The 20,720-nt window shown below is 41.2% G+C and overlaps 1 protein-coding gene across 2 annotated transcripts in view; it reads left to right on the top strand.

Moving 5' to 3' along the window:
* Window positions 1-864: 864 nt before the first annotated feature.
* Window positions 865-20,720, top strand: part of GDA (guanine deaminase) — a 133,761-nt gene continuing 113,905 nt past the window's right edge. The window contains exon 1 of one of the 2 annotated variants that reach the window (XM_030877007.2): window positions 865-1,225. In XM_030877007.2, the coding sequence (XP_030732867.1) occupies window positions 1,103-1,225 (123 nt within the window). In that variant the 5' untranslated portion in view covers window positions 865-1,102. The remainder of the gene's footprint in view (window positions 1,226-20,720) is intronic. The other variant, XM_030877008.2, reaches the window with a different exon arrangement.

Here is a 20,720-nt window from a genome sequence, read left to right as displayed (position 1 = left end):
TGGAAACCAGTTATTCTTCCTGGAGGAACTTAGTAAAGTACTTTGTGCACATACTGTAGGGAAGGAATGCTGACCTAGAATCAATCTTAGCAACCACCCAGTCCCAGTTCCATTTTCACAAACAAGGATAAGGATGCTGAGTCCCACCTGCATTGACCATAGTCTCTTGATTCCTAATCCAGGACTCTTTCCACCAAGCCATGCCACACTGCCATTTTTAGCTACTTGGCTTGAGTACTTAATTTTCTCCCCCTGTACAACTGGAAGTAAATCAAAGAGATTCATTTATTTTAGGTATGAGAAAAACTGGAATTGGAGTTGTTTGTGGGTGGACACAAGGCCCAAAACATTGGCCTCAGGTGAAGAGAGGAACTTTGGGGTCGAGATTAGCCTTCACTGGTGGGGCCCCCATAATTCTGTAAGACATGCTTTCAGAACATGAGGTTAGGACAAATTCTTCAGCCCGCAGAAAATGAAAATGAAACTGGTTGGTAAAGTAGGCAGCCCTAACAGACCTGTCACCCTGGCACTGAACTCGTGCCCGTTCAGACCTTGTGGTTACTACAGGTTGAAAAGTTCCAGGGTTTGGCCACAAATAGCCCTAAGAGTTTAAAGGGCAGGGAAAGCAGATAGATGCAACTCTGGGCGTGACAACTAAAGGAAGGTGGAGGAAGTTGGGGCCCGCGGCAAAAGCGAATTTAATGACCACTTAAAGGTACAGGGATGGAATCCTGAATCCTCCAGCTCCTTCCTTCATCTCCCGCCCCCTGGGTGGGTGACAACAACCAACGGTTAAAAGAACCGCAGCGTGAACGGTGATTTTGGAAACTCAAAGAGTTAACGTATCAAAAACTAAAGCAGGGGAGGAGAGACTGGAGCCAACTCACGGGAGAAAAAATCCTATTGGCATCGAGGAGGCAGGGAGCCAGCCCCTGGGCGCGGTCTGCAGGGGGCAGGCGATCGCGCGGGGAAGCGGGGGCAGGACGAGGCCGGCGCTGGTGCCGGCTCGGCAGCTGCCCGCAGCCGCAGGGAGTCCTCGCCGCGCCTCCGCCCGGTGCGCCCTCCTTGGGCCGCGGACTCCGCACTGCGCTCCACCGCTGACATGTGTGCCGCCCGGATGCCGCCCCTGGCGCACATCTTCCGAGGGACGTTCGTCCACTCCACCTGGACCTGCCCCATGGAGGTGCTGCGGGATCACCTCCTTGGTGTGAGCGACAGCGGCAAAGTAAGCGGGTGCGGGGTCTGGCGCACCCTGACGGGCGGGCGGACAGGTGGAAGGAAGCTCGCCGCGTGAGCCGCGGAGCCCGAAGTTAGCTCCGTGTGGAGCGGGCGCCGCGGCGCTGGAGTTGGAACTTGAGCGTTTTGGCTTTGGGAGAACGCCGGGAGAGCCCTGGCACTGGGTTCGTGGGCTGGACTGGGAGTAAAGTGTTCCCAGGTGCTGGGAGCCATGGAGTACGCACACCCACGATTGGTTCGACAGCCGTGCAGGCTGTGGTGGCAGGGAGCGAGGCTGTGCCCTGCCAAATCTTAAGAGATCATTAATAAACTAGCACCGCGCTTCATTCATTTTTGTATCTCAGGAGCCTGACACAGTGCCTGGCACCACCTAGGCGCTCCGTAAATTTGATTGAATTTATTGTGAAAGAAATAACAGAAGGGTCATTTGATCAGTGTGGTTGAGCCCTTTCAGTGCATTGGAATAAGTAAAGAACTGATTTCATTCACCTGATCATTCAGCAAACAATACATGAATGATTCAGACTAGACAACCTGTAATACTAGAAAGAATAGTCTGAGATAAATTATCCACCCAACCCCATCCCCCAGCCATTTGCATCAAAGCAAGCAGTTCCATTTTAAGGTTCAAAATGTCTTCTATGATAGTATCTTTCACACTTACATTTCCAAAATCAGGATTTCTGCAAACGACATAGGTAACTTGACTGTTCCATACACACCAGTGGTAGCTGTATTGGCAGTGGCCTGGCCAGTTTCAGTGAAAGCCATTCCATTTTTAGGAGAAAAATTAAAGATAGAGATGGGTTATTTTTGAGCTTTTCCCCAACTACTGGTTTGGTTAACATAAGTACACATATTTGGAACTTGTCAGCTTGAAGATACTATTCCTGACTAAAGATGCTTCCGAGTCAGTGACAGTTTTGAATCGTGACTCTTACATTTGGGGATAACTAAACCCTGTTTTCTTTTGGTGCTTAAAAATCTATACTCCCTGTGTATATTCGGGGAGCCTGCTGTTGTGTTTCCAAGGTGATGAAACTCTCAGAGCTCTCCCAAATGGGGAGACTCCAGTAAACCCTGAGACTGATGAATTGTTGCCTTGGGTACTTGACCCTCAAGTTTCAGGGATGCCTTAGGCTTGGGACAAGTCCCAAGAAGCAAAGGAAGAGAGACTGCTAGACCAGGGCAAGATTAGAGGTATTTGCTTAATCACAAGGAATTGTTCAACAATTAGGTTTCTTTTTACAATTTAAATTTTCATTTCTAAAATTTGAATTGGTAGGATGGCAGGTGAGAGAATTGACTAGGGGACTGTCTTTAACCAGTGGAGAGGAGGAAGAAAAGGAAGTAATTTATCTAAAAATTTACCTTTTCTGGGGGTTGTACAGAAGAAGAATAAAAGAGTGTCCTGAACATGAAATCAGTAGTTGAGTCAGGGAGTCTGTTCATAACTAAGGAGCATATTGAAGTTATAAATTTAGAAAAATGCCATTCCCCCACAAGACAAAATGAACTAGGAATCGGATACAAAGGTGAGTTAATCAACTGGATTAGATTTACAGTATACAGTGTCCTAATCAGTGAAATGGTAACTGTTTTATTGCTCTCCTCCTAAGTGCAAGGCAGTTGATCCCTGACTGTGTGTAAAGGGTGGACATGTCATATATATTTTAAGACTTGATTTCTTTCATTTTGAAAATGGGACTGCCTCACCTTTAGAGTTACTGGGATAAATATATTATTCATTTAAAAATTTTCAAGGTTCTTACAGAAAATTATATTCCCATGAAGTAAATAAATATGCAGTTGATCTTTATCTTTTTACTGAGCTCCCAAAGCTGTTCTCAAACCTTGGGATGAATCAGAAACATCTGGGGTGTTTGTTAAAATGCCAGTTCCTGGGTGTCATCTTCAGAGAATCTGAATCTGTAGGCCTGGAGTAGGTCCTAGGAAGTGGCATTCCAACAAAGGTCCCAGGAGATTCGGACACAGGTAGTGGATGGATTACATTTTGGGTAACCTCAGTATATAGGCTGTGTGATGCAACCAGTTATGTGGGGTCTTGGGTGCTCAGTTCTCCGTTTCAAGCCCTGGGCTGGGGTAGCATCTCAGAGAGACAGGACATGATTTCCTCTGTCCTCCCTCTCCCTTCTAGACCTAATCTTTCATTTCAGGTAGGCCCAGAGAATGGTAATGATTAACTGCTTTTAGTTCATTAATTAAAACTCATTCAAAATTAGGTTAATTTAAAAAAAAATTCTCTAGTCAATATTGGGCATTTTGAATTCAGAGTTAGTTTTTCTACTCAAGTGGCATGTAGCTTTTTGAAAGAAAAACTCCAGCATGTGTAATTCATTTGCAGATAGGTAAGTAATTGTGAGACACTGTATGCTCAAATATTACTAAATTATCTGATTCTTCCAGCAGGGTCAAGTTGACTTTAAAGATAGGTAAAGATGTCTTGGGTCTTTTAAGCACACTTAGCTGAAAGCAACAGCAAGGAAGAGAATCGTTTTGGAAGTAGTGCCCTGGGGTAGCAGGAGCAAGTCCTATGGAGACCTAAGTTCAAGTCAGGTCTCCACCACCTACATGTTCAAAGTCCATGGGTGAGACCTTAACCTCTCTGAGCCTCAGTTTCCTCACTTGTAGAATCAGATACTTTTGCTAAGTATTAAATGAGATAATGTATGAAAATGCCTGTCACTTAGTGGATACGCAACACATACCATGTTCATTTTGTCCCCTTCTTTCCCTCTGTGCCTAGCAAATCCTTAACCTCTTGCTCACTGTAGCATTTTTGCATATTTCCGCATGGTGGCACCCATGCAGGCCAACAGGTAGAGAAGGAAGCCGTGGCCTGGGATGAAATATGTGGGAGGTGGGGGAGGTCACTGGGCCTCTGGTGTGCAGCCTCACTGCTCATGCCATCGACCCTCTGGGACACAAAGATGCATCTAGGAAGAAAGATCTAAACAACATTTGCTGCCGGTTCACTAGCACATCATTTTCAGTGTCTCTTTTAGTCTTCAGTGTGATTATTTCGTCTTAAAGTTAGGAAAGTTGAGACTTGAAAAATCATGCATCCAGAGATGGATTTTGAATTAACATGGCCAAAGCCCATATTCTCCCTCTCTCTCTCTCTCTCTCTCTTTAATTGGGTATAGTTGCTTTGCAGTGCTATGTCATATTCTGCTGTGGTCACCGCAGAGGATAGAGCTGAGCTCCCTGTGCTATACAGCAAGTTCCCACTAGCTATCTACTTTACACATGGTAGTGTATATATGTCAATCCTAATCTCCCAATTCATCCCACCCCCTTCCCCACCGGTGTCCACACGTCCGTTTTCTACGTCTGCATCTCTGTTCCTGCCCCGCAAATTGGTTCATCTGTACCATTTTTCTGGAGTCCACATATATGCGTTAATATAAGATATTTGTTTTCCTCTTTCTGACTTACTTTACTCTGTGTGACAGACTGTAGGTCCATCCACATCTCTACAGATGACCCAATTTTGTTCCTTTTTCAGAATGGCCGTCATCAAAAAATCTACAAACAATAAATGCTGGAGAGGGTGTGGAGAAAAGGGAACCCTCTCACACTGTTGGTGGGAATGTAAATTGATACAGCCACTATGGAGAAGAGTGCGGCGGTTCCTTAAAAAACTAAAAATAGTTACCATATGACCCAGCAATCCCACTACTGAGCATATACCCTGAGAAAACCATAATTCAAAAAGACACATGCACCCCAATGTTCACTGCAGCTCTATTTACAATAGGTGGGACATGGAAGCCCATATTCTCTTTACTAGAGTAGCCCACCTCCCTGAGGCACAGTCCCTGACCTCAGTGAACTTGCATTTTTAGCAAGGGAGCTTAGAATTGTACCTGTAATAAAAGTGGATTGATTCCTGAACCAAAGACTGGGCTCATTGCTGGAGATACGCTGATGAGTGAAATATGCAAACTCTGCCCTGCTCTAGTGAGGTTGATCATCTCGTGATTAACAGAATCTGCTATGACCTATAAGAACTTGAACTAATCTGGGAGGTAGGGAAGAGCCTTCTAGGTAGAGGGAATAGCCTGTGCAAAGGCCCTGGGGTAGGAAGGAATGAAAACATCAAGGTGGTTAGAATCCAAAGTTCTAGAAGAGGATAACACAATGTAAGTCTAGAGAGGTAGGCAGGGCATAGGGAGTTGGGGGAGGGATTGTGCCATGACCAAATTTTGCATTTTTTTTTTAAAGATCATTTTAGCTTCAGGATGTAAAGAATGCATTGGAGAGGAGTTAAGTGCAGGCAAGGAGATCAGATAGGATCCTGTTGCAGTAGTTTAGGTGAAATGGGATGTGGCTTAGAAGAGAGAGGCGGTGTAATGTATCAATTAAGAAATGAACTCTCAAGAGTACTTCTATCACTTATTACCTATGTGAATTTGAATAAGTTACTTAACAATTCTATTTCCAAGTTTCCTCAAGTATAAAATGATAACTATAATCTACCTCACTGGGCTATTGAGAAGACTAAATGAATTAATAATTGTAAAGTGCATAGAATAATGCCTTGCAGCGTAGCACATGCCCAGTAAACATCAGCAGTTATTATCAGCAATGGAGATAGAAAGAGGTGGACAGAATTGGTAACTGTTTAGGTCAAATTAATTGGATTTGATGATAGGATTAGAAAGATGTTTGTGAATGTATTAAATAGTATGGTGGGATACAAATTGGTTGGTGGTAGGAAAAACTTGATGAAGGAAGCCAAAATTGAACTGGACATTAAAGAACACATAGGACTTGAACATGCAGAAGAGGGTTAAATAGCCCTGGTTAAGGGAAATGAATCAATGTTCTGTAATTTCTAAAACTTCTAGGAGGAGCAAGAGTTGTGTTTCACCTGTGACTGCATCATCATCTTGCTTTACCAGGAGTTCTCATAGTCTGAATCACAAAACTTAGTGGTTGTGTGTCATCTTTTCCTTCTGCTTGGCCAGGTGAAGACCCATCTTCCTATAAGCTCAAGACCTCAGAATATCTTATCATTTTGAAGAGGGAATTTGGGATAAGCTACCCCTTCTGAGGCTGCTGCATCAGGGCTTCATTTTCATCAGAAACGTTTTCATGCCCAAGGATCACATTATCATCCTGTAAATTCCCATTTTCTGGAAGGCAGATTGCTTTGTTCAAAATGCTCATGGCAGACCCTGTTGGTTACCCACTCACTAGCCATAACCACTTCTTTCTTATTAACACTTTCTGAGCTTGATAGCCTGCAGTATACTTGGCTCATGGATAGATCATGGTGTAAGCCAGTCATAGTAATCATAATCCTGTTTGCTGGATACTTATTTTTCCAGTTTCCTGGTAGCTAAGGGTGGCCAGTGATGACATTCCAGCATTCAGGAAGTCATCTCAGAGCCTTCTGGGAAATATTTTTTCCCTAATAAATAGACACAGATATGGGAAGAGAAGTCCTTCCTTTTTTGGATACTTTCATGCGAGGAGTGGAGCTGCTGCCACCACTGTTTGAGACTCTGAGGAAAAAGTTAAGAGGTTTTCAGAGGCACCAGCCTAGTCCCTCTTTGAACATCATTGAATGCATACGTGAATTACATCATTGAGTAGTTAATGGTCCCTGGAGCTGCCTACTACCGTTGAATTCTTTTGCGAGATAATGAAATATCTTTATTATCTACCCTTCTGTCAATTGCAGCTCAAAGCACCTCTAACAATTATACCACTTTTTCAAAGAATCGTATTATTTTTCAAAGGACTGCTAGCTGCATTCTCCTTTTTCCGTTTCTATCTTCTCCTTATTTGCCAAAAATGTCAGTGTCTTTCCAGGCACCCATATCAGTATTCAGGTCCCCCCAGTTATCCCCTGGGGTATCTTTGTGCACACCCCTTTCCATTGTCATTGGCCCTGTCCAGCCTTCCATTGTCTCTTGCCTGAAGTATTACAGGAACCTCCTAACCGTTTTCTCTTCCCCCATTCTAATATCTCTTCCACATTACTGACAGTTACTTTCCTGGAGCATGGGTAGTGTCATATATCTTCTCTTTTGTAACTACCTATGGCTCTCTATTGCCTCTAAGATCCAAATGCCCCAGGAAGATATTTTAGACATGACATTTGGCCCTAACCTGCTTTCCTAATACTTCCTCCTGTTCCATCCTTCTCTCTTGCAAGTAGGAGTAGGATTACCATGAGGTATCCACAAGCTGAGGGATATCTATCCATGTCAACTTCTCACTGTTTCCCAGCACATCATATCTTTTTGCACCTCCACTTTGTTGGTGACAATCCCTCAGCCTGGAATAGTCCTCCTTTATATAATCCCTTTTCCATTCCACCTCTGTCAAAATGAAATCTTGCTTTTCCTCCAAGGCCCAGTTCTGATGTCCCCTTCTTCCCAAAAGCTTCTCTGGCGACCATCCCCCAGTTGAAATAAATTACCTTTTGTTTTTCCATAAAATTTGCATATATATTCAAACCGGTGTTTTCCTGGTGGTTAAGAGCATGGCTTCTGGAGTCAGATTATGTGGATTCAAATCCCAGCTCTGCCACTTACTTGGAAACATTTCCTAACATATTTGAGCCTTGGTACCCTCACTTATAAAATGTGGACAACAGCACCCTGAAGAAGAGGTAAGGCAGATGAGGTAGTGTGTGTAAAGCACTTGGCACATAGTAATTGCTCAATAAATACTGGCCATTGTTATTATTTTTCTCTCACTAAAGTGATTATTTCACTTTTGCCTTTGATTATACTTAGGTTTATAGAATGTTCTCACTCACTGAACTCATTTAAAGTTCTTTGACAAGTGGGAGGTGAACTGGAGAGAAGGTAACATTTATTAAGTCATAATTTGTGTCAGACACTCTGCCAGATTCTTTATACGTCAACAGTTCTGAGATGAGACCACATCATCATAATCATCTTCTTCTTCGTTATCCCTACTCTACAAATGAGGAAATGGAGGGTCAGCTAGTTAGTTGACTTGACTGCAGTCATGGTGAATAAGTGGCAAAGCCAAGAATCACACCCAAGTCTGCCTAATTTCCAAGGTTTGTGCTCTTTCCAGGAGTTCCGGCTGCCTCCTGTCATGAGGAGTGCTGACACTCTGTTGTCTTTAAGGCTCCTCAACATTGTCTTACTGTTTTAACACAAAGTAGGTGATCAGAAAAGTGTTTTGAAAGTGATGTGTAGTACAAAGACATTTGTGTGTGATGATTAAAAAAAAAGACATTTCTAATTCCAGAGAGTTTTTTTTTTTTTTTAAAGCACTATTTGACTTATTCTTCGAGGCCTTGAAGCAACACTGCTGGGCATGACTGGAGTTTGCCACCCTTCTGGTTGTGTAAAGTTGTTTGTGAATTCCTGGAATTTCTTGGCAGTCTGGTTGATTCAGTGCTGTGGCTGTGAGGCAGCATAGGTGTTGGTGTATCTGACACATGGCTGACTGTCTGGGAGCTTCTGACAGGTGCAGAGGTGGTGGGCAGGATCTCCTGCAGGCCTATGGCATGCCCATTCACTTAATGGGCATTGATCTAACTATTTAGGGATAAAGGCCAGGTGGACTTCCCTTACCTGCAAGAAGAGAATCCAATCGGTCATGTGTTTACAACCCCCTTTTTGTAGAAAAGATTTAAGGCAGCTCTAGAGGGCACAGGCAAGTGGTGATGCTTTTATACATTTAAGGGAGAAGAGTCAGTTGTTGACATAAAACAAAGCTAGGAATTAGATTTAAAATGCATCGTGAAATGACCTACACTGTTATTGGCCTCTAACTTTCCTAGGTGCCAGCCATTAAAAGGACACATGTTACCTAGTTGGCAATATCTGTACTAAAAGCAATTGCTCAAGAGAAATGCCCCTGTTCTTGATGCTGAGTTCGGATGGGAATTTCTCCTAGATGGACACTGTCTCTTATAATTATGCTTAACAACTTTCCAGTGCAAGGTAGCATTTCATAGGATTGCCTCTCTTGAGCCGAAGATGTGACAGGAAGAAGGGGGTCCATAAAACTATTCTGTAGGGCTGAAGCTCTGGGGAGGGGACAGTGGGAGGTGGTCCAGGTACCCAGGTCTTGGCTGATCTGAAATGTCCTAGAGATAGACTTCAGGATGTCAGAGGGGTGGCAGGACCCCATGTCTTCCAGGTACTCCTAAGAGTGGTCCTTCTGATGGGGTTATGATGAACAGCAAGAGGGAGGAGCCTCGTAGTTATTTGGCATAAGCCTGGAGTGCAGTTTGTTTCGTGTTGCCAGTAAAATGCAGAACCACCTACCTTTACTGCTAATCCAGCTTTGTGGACGTTGAGGAACCTCACAAGAGGCTATTCAACAATTTCAAACCCATTTACACCGGTTAGAAATCCATTTCCATGGTGGCCGTGGCTGCCCTTTGTGACCACACGATGCTACACTTGGGTGCTAATCCCAGCCATCTGTCTGCCATTACTATGTTGTTCTGTCCAGGCTGGAAAGGGCTTTCCTGTCGGTCAGCTCAGTGGCAACTCCACACCCCTGTGCTCTGTTTGTTCTAGAACAACTCATACAGACTGCTGTGGTCACACTGGTCTTAATATTTAGCTTCCCCCTCTAGGGAGGAGAACAAGGTGTTATTCTTTCCTGGTGCATCCAAGGCACTAAGAAAACAAAATACAAGAGAAATTCTCAGTGGGTCACTCAGCTACTCAATGGTAAGTTTTAAAAATGAGTTCCATGGTATATTTAAGTTATGATTTTAAAAGTTTGATCAATAAAAATATAAGCACATTTGTTATATTAAGCAGATGTGCATTAAAATACTATAACATGAATAAAAAGGAAATAAATTTTGTGTGTAAATCATCTTCTTACATTGCATTGGGTTTCTAGCCCATGACACTGGGTTATAAGCTCGTAGACAGGAGGTACATGGATGGCGCTATTGCTCACGTTAACAACTACGATAATATTGAACATTTATTAGGCACTTGTTATGTGCTAGGTTCTGTACTCTGTGCTTTGCAAAGCATAATTCTCCTGACTACTTTATGAGGTGAAACTCTTACCGATTCCTGATTAGGTTCTTTCCCTACCTGGTTATTGTTCACATCAACAAGGTGAAATTACTTTTTTAGCAGCAAACAGAAACTTTATTCATTGGCCAAAGAATGGAAAAGGAGGAGCTCATGCTCTAAAATCACCTTTTCCTCGTTACAGGCAAGGCGAAATTCCTATAGAAAAAGGTGAAGGAGGCTAGGGGGCACGGGTATCTTTTATTATCCTGACTTGTGGAAAGGGGTGGTGACTTTCCAGAATGCAGCTCATGCCTATTTTCAGCCCTTGTATGGTCCTTCAGTGTCTGGGTCAGAAGTGGGTTTAACCAGTATGGCGCAGGTGGGAAGAGATCTTATTACAATGAGATGGTAATGAGCTGTAGAGAGACCTTTGTCCCAATTTTTAATTCGGCTAGCTTATGCCAGTTTCTTGTGGTTAAGCCCTCTTGTTCTAATTATGTAAAAACAGCTAGAAGATACAGTCAGTTTTTGGTTTTCTGCAAGTTTGCCTGGAGTAGAGAGTTTACCAGAAGTGGGGCACTTCTTTGCCTCCTTGCCTAAGACAGGTGCACTTGTGCTTTACAGAGACAGTTTAGGTACAGATGAAGGACCCTTGACTTGATCCCCTGGGTGACAAAACTTTTCCTTATTTTATTGACAAGGAAACTGAGACTCAGAGTGTTAATCCTAACTCTGAAATAAACATCTGATTACTATACATTGGATGACTTCTCTCTCCTAAAGACACTGTGTAGCTCTTTGTTTTCAGATAGTCAAATGGCAAAGTTATAATAGCGTTCTGTACTTAAATTGTAAATACCAATTTAATCCCTAAGATTAAAGGTGAAGACAGATTCATCTCTTCAGATACATTTTTTTTTTTTTTTTTGTGGTGCATAGGCCTCTCACTGTTGTGGCCTCTCCCGTTGCAGAGCACAGGCTCCGGACGCGCAGGCACAGTGGCCATGGCTCACAGTTCTAGCCGCTCCGCGGCATGTGGGATCTTCCCGGACCGGGGCACAAACCCGTGTCCCCTGCATTGGCAGGCGGACTCTCAACCAGTGCGCCACCAGGGAAGCCCATGATACATTTTTTAAGACTCAGCAATAGGGAATTTACTGGCAGTCCGGTGGTTAGCACTCTGCACTCTCACTGCCGAGGGCCCAGGTTCAATCCCTGGTTGGGGATCTAAGATCTCACAGCCACAAGGCGTGGACAAAAAAAGAAAAAAAGATTGAGCAATAAATGTTGATCATCTCCCCCCAAATCTTACTTTGACGTTATTTCCCACCTTCGAAAAAGCCTCACCCTTTTCCTTTATGAAAGCATTTCTTCATTGACGTTATTACACTGACTTATTGACTCTAAAGGATAAATTACATTAACTTTATTTTTTCTTTTTTAAAGTATCTCATATATTTTAAGCATCAAACAATATACTACATGCTGTGTTAGATATTTTATCTATTATCACATTAATACTCTACAATCATATGAGGTAGATTTTTTCCTCTTATATTGGAGTAGAGTTGATTAACATTAACTTCTAATTGAGATCTGTTTTTCAAAATCTTTTGACTGTTGAAGTTGGTGCCTTTGCTTGTGAAATGGTGATTTGTTTTTCATGAATTAGTTATTCATGCACTGTTACCTGAAACCGTTTCGTAATAAATACCCTTCATGCCTTCTCTTCTCATCATGGTTCTGCTCAGGTTGGCATCACCATGAGACCTGCTTCTATAGTCACAATGCTTTTTCTCTTCTCAGCCTGTTACTGGGTTTTAAAAAATTATTTTGACAGAATGAACTTTCCTCAGTAACCTCCACCTGAAAACCCAGCTGTGTTGACCTCAATTTATCAACCAGCTATTGATTCGTGAGTTAAAAAAGCTTTGAAGGCTAAACAATTATAAGATAATTCTAATTTAAAGTGAGTTCTTCTAGACTTACATATACTGATATAGGAATTTTAAGAACCCAAAGATTTCCCAGTAGTTTAAATGGACAAAAAAGTGTATGACCATACAACACTCTCCATTCACCCACACACTTATATACACACATTATAAAACATATTTCTGGAAGGCAGTATTAAAATTAAAAACCTAAATAAGGGCTCCCCTGGTGGCGCAGTGGTTGAGAGTCCGCCTGCCGATGCAGGGGACACGGGTTCATGCCCCGGTCCGGGAAGATCCCACATGCCGCGGAGCAGCTGGGCCCGTGAGCCATGGCTGCTGAGGCTGCGCGTCCGGATCCTGTGCTCCGCAACGGGAGAGGCCGCAACAGTGAGAGGCCCGCGTACCGCAAAAACAAAAACAAAAAACACCCAAATAACAGTTTTGTAGAGTAGGAGTGGAGAAGTGGGGATGTGGAGAAGAATTTTCACGTTCCACTTTATACCTTTCTGCATTATTAGTTTTTGTTTTATAATTTTCCATAAAATTCACCATTTTAAAGTGTACAATTCAGTGTCATTTATCACAGTCACAATGTTGTACAACCATCACCACTAACTAGTTCCAGAATATGTTCATCACCCCCAAAGGGAAACCCATTAACCATGAAGCAGTCACTCCCTATCCCTCCCCTCCTTCCCCTGAGCAACCACTAATTTGCTTTCTGTTTCTATAAATTTGCCCTATTCTGGATATTTTATATAGATGGATAAATATAATGTGTAACCTTTGTGTCTGGCTTTTTTCACTTAATGTTTTCAAGGTTCACTCATGTTGTGGCATGTGTCAGAACTCCTTTCCTTTTTATGGCTGATTAATAATCCATTGTATAGATATACAACATTGTGTTTATGTGTCCATCAGTTGATGGACATTTGAATTGTTTCCACCTTTTGCCTATTGTCAACAGTGCTACTCTGAACATCATGTGCAAGTTTTTAAAACCAGTTTATTGTTTAAAGTTGTTTTATGGTTCCACATTGCTTAACTGTGGGATAATTCCTGGCCTAGCCTTGCTAACTGATTGCCCCACCTTTCATATTGTTTATGCCCTTGTGTCTTTGTTTATGCTCCTCCTTCACCTTCCTTCTGCTGGTTCCATGTACCTTAGAAACTAGTTTAGAAACTAGTTTAGAAACTAGTTTAAACGTTACTTCCTCAATGAGGTCATTGCTGACATTGCTCCCTGCCTTCTGTTTGCAGGCAGAGCTGAACCTGGCTCCTTTGTGCCTCAGTTTCTGCTTGGCACCTCTTTGTGGCTCTTTATTTTGTGAGTCTCTCCTATAACCCAACCTCGAAGGCAGGGGCCATGACTTGATCACTTTTGTATTCACGACTCCTAGCACGTGGTAGGTAGGCACTCAGATGAATATTTGTTAGATAAACGCTGCTTAGATTTTTTTTTACTGCAGGATAACCAGGTTGGAAAAGTTCACTTTAGGATCACCAAAATGTACAGCCAACTAAAAATATCTTCCAAATAATTGTTTGAATAAGAACTCTGGGTTTTTCTAATCTGGGTGTTTGATACAATGTACTTGGCCACTGGGAGCTATAATTAGTTTCATGTCCTAGTGAGTAATTAAGAACCCTGGAAGAGTAGATTCTAATTGGAACTCTGAGACCACATAAAGTTTTCAAATGCCTTTAACTTGGACTGTGTTAAGGATCTGGAATAATGTAGATTATATAGGCCTGCTTATTCCCTTTGGTTTTATATTATGGTTTAAGTGTTCACTTCTTCATAAAATTGTAATTTACTTGAAATGTTGCTTGTAAACTGCCACTTACAATTTACAGTCCTGGAACATGGTAGACCCTCCAAAAACAATAGCTCTTATTATCCATCTCCTGCCCCTCACAGTACTTGGTGCTTTAGCACAAAATCAGCATTCAATAAATGCTTCTGAGTAAAAGAATGAACAGAATGGGCTGCTATACTCTGAGAGTACACTATTCCTTTTGACCCTCAGATAGTCCTGGCTGTGTAGGCAGGCAGTAGTTAATCAACATGCTCATCTGGTTGTAGCCAATATCTGTGAAGGTGCAACAGAAGAAGTAATATTGTTAATGCCTTCCAAGAGTGGGACAGATTTTTTTCTTTGTGCCCTTTAACGTGGAAGTTGTTTCCCTCCTGCCATGTGGAGGGTGGTCTTATGTAAGCCCTAACTATTTTCTGAAGTGCAAAACACAGGGAGAAGCCATTCCAGCTCCCTGGGACATGAACCTTCAGCTCCAAGCATGTGGACTCACTAGCCTGTGGAGTTAGTGCCCTTGGAGCTCATAACAACTGATAATGGCTGATGAAGAGCAAAGACTTAAAGGGGTTCAGGATAAAATTGTGAGCAAACGGAATGCAGATACTGCCTTATTTGTACTCAGAGTCAATAATCAAATGAGCATGAATAAGTATATGATCTCTACAAAGGAAAAATGCAGAGTGCTATGGAGGTATGAAGCCAGAGGACCTGGCTTATTTTGAGGAGGTGTTTCAAGATGCATCCCTAAAGAAGTGACATTTGGTTGAGTCTGAAGTCTAAATGGAAGTTAACTAGGCAAAGGAAAGGAGGGGAAAGGCCATGCAAAGACCCAGTGGGGTGGAGGAATTGGGAACCTGTGATGGAGGATGGGGGTGGAAATAGATGAAGCCAGAGAGATAAGCAGTAGCCATGGCAGTGTCTTTGTAGGCCTTTCCCTTTATTCCAAGGCCAATGGGAAGGCAATGAAGACTGTTAGAATGAAGAAGATAGATCAGATTTGCATTTTAAAAATATATAAACAGTCACACCTGTCAGAATGGCTATCATAAAAAACCCACAAATAACAGATGTTGGCAAGGATGTGGAGAAAAGGGAAACCTAGTACACTGTTGGTGGGAATGTAAATTGGTGCAGCCACTATGGAAAACAGTATGGAGGTTCCTCAAAAAACTAGAAATAGAACTACCAGCAATTCCACCCTTAGGTATATATCTGAAGAAAACGAAAACAGTAGTTCGAAAAAAGGCATGCACCCCAATGTTCATGGCATCATTATTTATAATAGGCAAGATATGGAAGCAACCTAAGTGTCCATCAACAGATAAATGGATAAAGAAGATATATATATAAATGAAAACAAACAAACCTACATATATATATATATGAATTGCAGGGTGGAGGACAGACTAGAGCAGAGCAAGAGTGGTTGCTGTAGGAGATGTGTTGGAAGGAATTGCAGTGAACCACGAAAGAGAGGTAGGTGGTGGTAGACTTGGAGAGAAGTAGGTCCATCTGTGAGACAGTAAGGATGCAAAAAACTCAATGGGTTTGGGTGACAGGTTGGATATGGGGTGGGGACAAGCTTCCCCTAGATTTCAGGCTTATACAACTGGATGGATGTGGTGGACATCATTGAGTTAGGGAACAGAGTAAGAGGTCAGACCCTGAGGTCTGTTTTGGTCATGCTTAGTTGAGGTGCCCTTGAGATAATCTGAGTAGGAGATAGTGGAGTAAGGATTGAGCACCAGAAGGTAATGTCATAGAAGGCAAAAGATGGGGATACTTCAAGATGGAGGGAGTAGAGCAAATGTCCCATGTTACTGAGAAGTAGAGGAGGAATAATACTGGAAAAATGTCCAATGGATTTAGCAACATGAGATTATTGTTGAACTTACGAAGACTTATTTTGGTGGAGAGAGAGGGTGCCAGTCATCTTGGTTTGGGTTTGAAATGGGTGAAAGATAAGGAAATACAGATAGTGATCATAGACAACTCTTCTGAGATAACTGTGTAATGTTTTTATTTATCATAAAGTGCCTCCAATAGTGATAAAATACAAATAAGTTACGTATGTTTTATTCCCCCAGTTAAGTTATTTGAGGGCTTTTCTACAAGTGTTTGTGCTTGTAAAAGTTACGTAAGCACTAATATTGCCCATTTACAAATATTTGAGTGGATGCTAAAGCCTTGGCAAATGTATATGTGCCAGAGTTTAGAATTAGTTACAGCCTTCTTAATACTCATTTTACTACCTTATCTCAGAAATGTAATTTAGCACCTCAGAGTCACTGGAAATCTTGATATTCAGTCAGTATTTTTGTTTCAAAGTGTGGGATGCTACTAGTGAAGCTATTTTCATTTTATTAAGACCAAACAGGGAAGGCATAATTTTTCTATACATTTAAGGTTGTTTTGAAATTAAAACAAACAAAATCAGGTAAGACAATCGAAACAGATGTTTCCTGTATTTTAAATGCGCTTTGATCCTGGGGAAGCATTTTTGGACTCCTGCCTTCTCTAAGGGAATTAAGAAAACCTCACCTCCTCCCTCTCTCCCAGGTGGATGACTGTGCAAGAAAGATTTAATCCAGTTGGAAAAAAACCACATATAAATGACTCACATTAGGAAGGAAAACTGCAACCCTTATCTGTATGAATGGAGGCCTGAACAATCATTCTTTTTTTCTTTCTCTGTCCAGACAATCAAGTAGGAAGGAGAAAAACAAGACTTATGCTAGATTTGTGACAATTGAAATTAGAATAAGGAAAACTATCCGTGTAATCTAGACAGGATTGGATTCTTCAAAAATGCCAAATCATTGGGTATGTAGAGTGAGAAGACAGTTAAGAGGAAAATATGTGGAAAAGGAATGATGTGACAATTATGACAATATAAATACACATCAGTTTACATTTTTTTCATGTCTTTGGGCTTCCCCATCTTTGTGTCTTATCCTGAATGCCCTAACCCCTCACTCTTCCCTACTTATAACTTATCCATCACCTCCTCCAAAACACAGAAAAAAAGAAAAGAAGATTTCTCCTTTCTATGAGTTTTCACAGCTCAGTTCATAATGCCAATTTGGCTCTTAGAAACATGCCACTGTGCACTGTTCTCAGTTTCCTATCTGCACATAAATTTTATTTCCTCTGCCAGAAAATAAACTTTCAAAAGGCAAGAATTATTTCTTATACATTTATCTGAATCCTTAACAGTTTGATGGGCGTATGATGTATATTTAAACAATATGTGTTGCCTTGAATCATTACCAGGTAAAATGCGTTACTGAACATGACAAAAGGTAGGCCAAGGAGTATATGTTATACAACTTCCAGCCAAATCTTGGCATTTTTCCTCCTAGCCTCTGTACCTAATGATTTGTTTGCGATGCACCCTGTAACAGGCCCTTGGTGAGCACAGGTGTGACTTTCTCAGATGAATTTGCAAGGTGTTTGTAATTTAGTGGAGGTGTATGTCTGAATCCCTAAAGCTGCATGGTGGTGTACTGGTCAATATCACTTAACCAGCCATTGAGCCCATCTTGTCCTCCAGCGTCAGCACCTCAGTATCATTTCTTGTCCTTTTTGTATATGCGTAACTCTCACGAAGAAGGTGAAAAGCACCCCACACTTAGCATATTTATAAAATGTTTCTATGTTCTTGAAAAATTGAGGACCCCAGTGTTTGTAACAGTATTATATACCATAGCCAAGATATGGAAGCAACCTAAGTGCCCATCAGAAGATGAATGGATAAAGAAGATGTGGTAAAAATATATACAGTGGACTATTACTTAGCTATAAAAAGAGTAAAATCTTGCCATTTGTGACAACTTGGATGGACCTGGAAGGTATTACACCTAGTGAAATAAGTCAACAGAGAAAGACAAATACTGTATGTTTTCATTTATATGTGAAATCTAAAAAAGCAAAACAAAGAAATATAACAAAACAGAAACAGACTCACAGACATGAGAACAAGCTAGTAGTTACCAGAAAAAGGGGAGTGGAGAGAGGGGGGTGAAATAGGTGAAGGGGATTAAGAGGTATAAACTACCAGTTATCATATAAATAAGTCACAGGGATATGATCAATATGTTATAGTCAATATGTTACAGTAACTTTGTATGGTGCATAATCTATAAAAATATCGAATCACTACTTGTACACTGCAAACTAATATAATATTGCAAGTCATCTATACTTCAATTATTAAAAAAATGAGCAAGTGAAGATGTACTGCTATCAAAGCAGTTTCCTTTTACTAGCATTGCTGCTGCTGTAGATTATTAATTCCTTGAGGGCAAGGGTTTATGTCTTACTCTTATCACATTCTCCAGGCTGGGCACATCATCTGGTAGATAGAATGTGCTCAGCAAATATTTGACGAATGAATAAGTAAGCAAATGATTAATTTCTAAAAAAGGTAAAAGATTGTATAACATTTATTGTGTGCCAGGCACTAGTCTGAGTCTTTTACATATATTAACTCATTTAATCATTACAACAACTCTGTGAATTAAGTACCATTATATCTCCATTTTGCAGATGAGGAAACTGAATCACCAACAGTTTGAGTGCCTTGTTCAAGCTCACATAGCTGGAAACTGATGGAGTTAGGGTTTAAATATACATGGTCTGGTTCTAAAATCTGTACTTTTAGCAGCTCTGATTTGGGAGAAATTAAATGCTGTACTGGTAATCAGATATTTGGGGATATATGAAAACCTTAGGATATAGTTACCAGTCTCTGTTACAAAATTTTTGTTTGCCTTTGGCTTTTTGTCTTACCAGAGAAAACTCATAAGGCATTTTGGCAGTTTGTCAGTAAAATTTCTAAAGCAATTATGTGTCCTTTCCAAGATCACTAATTTGCTAATTCTTACTCAGGTTTTCAGGGACGCTGTTATGTTGTTACAGGTCAGAGCTTTGGAACCGGGGGCGTAGACACTGGCCTTGGGAGTGGGGAAAAGTAAACTAGTGTCAGTGCTTGGCTCTGGCATCCTCATACAGGAGAGGGATTTGCAAGGCCAGTAGCGGGGCTTGTTCTGAATTTCTTTTATTAGCTTCAAGAGTTGAGTTTGTTGAGCTAATAAGCAGGCAGTTCAGTGAAACTCACAATATGTTGGCTGTGTGAAACCTAATGTCACGTCTATCTAGAGCCACCACAAAGAAAAGAGAGACAAACAAGAGGGAGTATCAATCACGTGGAATATTTCTGATTGGACTCAGATTTTATTTATTTTTTATTTTTATTTTTTTTCACACACACACACACACACTGTATTTTATTTTTACAACAGATAAATAAACTGACACCAAGCATTGTAAATGGATGACCACAGCAAAAGCAACAATGATTGAAATCACCAAACACGAAACACACTCATACTATGTCATAATATTGACATTCAGTCCAGGAATCCTCCGCTGTAACAGCTCCTTTACTTTGCAGTGAAAATTGATTTGTGTATTTTTTGCCTCTGAGCCCTTGTGGGATTTTTTTTTAAAATTCAAACAGAAAGTCACAAAAGTTATAATCATCCTCATCAGTTCACTCAGTTCCATGTAATTAATTTTTTTATCTTGATCTTTTGTTAGCACTTTTATGAATTCATCAGTTTTCCATTAGAGTTCTGAAAATGCTTATTCATTCAGTTCAGCAGTATAGTCAGTTACCAGAAACATGTACTTGTCAGAGTCTTTTCCATGAATTCCTTGAAGATGAAACCCTTTTATAGGAACATATTTGCAAAAGCATCAGAGTACACCCAGAACTGTCTGTAAATGACAAAAGACTTAAAAATGACCATGGTTAAAGATTTGATGAAAGTTCAGAATAATGCAATCGACAAGGAAAGATTTTATTTTATTTAATTTATTTATTTTTAATACATTTATTTAATTTATTTGTTTTTGGCTGCGTTGGGTCTTCGTTGCTGCACATGGCATTTCTCTAGTTGTGGCGAGAGGGGGCTACTCTTTGTTGTGGAGCACGGGCTCTAGGCACGTGGGCTCAGTAGTTGTGGCACACAGGCTCAGTAGTTGTGGCGCACGGGCTCTAGAGCACAGGTTCAGTAGTTGTGGAGCAAGGGCCCAGTTGCTCCACGGCATGTGGGATCTTCCTGGACCAAGGCTCGAACCCATGTCCCCTGCATTGGCAGGCGGATTCTTAACCACTGCGCCACCAGGGAAGTCACAAGATTTCATTTTTTAAATCTACTCATTTGGACATAGAGCCACAATTTGACAAACCTTGGCTGCTCTGCATGCATATTCTCTAGATGGCCACCATGATTTCCATACATGTTCATACCGACTTTTAAGTAGGCTTTGTAAATCAAACCTTGGACTAATTGTCCTGATGTAACTTATTTAAAGAGCTACTCCCAGTCGTAGGTACAAAGTCTTGGGAGTTCTGTTCGGCAGAAACAAACGGAACCAAAATTTTGCTTTTCTACTTTCATCCTACTCCCTATATAGTCAATCTGATTAAAACAAACTAAACACCCCAAAAACAAAGCTGGCTACTGAGCTCACACTGGAATTGGAAATTGTGAAACATTTGGTTTTCCAGGGGCACTGGGAAGGTCTTTGTAATTAATGTGATAGAAACAAAGAGGTTTTCAATTTCATCACATATGATAGAAAAAAACAGTAATTTAAAAAATGTATCTTCCAGCTCTGAGAGCAAGTAAAGGTCCCCTGAACCTCCAGTAGGA

The sequence above is a fragment of the Globicephala melas genome, chromosome 6, assembly GCF_963455315.2.
Source record: "Globicephala melas chromosome 6, mGloMel1.2, whole genome shotgun sequence".
Taxonomy (NCBI): domain Eukaryota; kingdom Metazoa; phylum Chordata; class Mammalia; order Artiodactyla; family Delphinidae; genus Globicephala; species Globicephala melas.
This window is presented reverse-complemented; position numbering and strand designations above follow the sequence as displayed.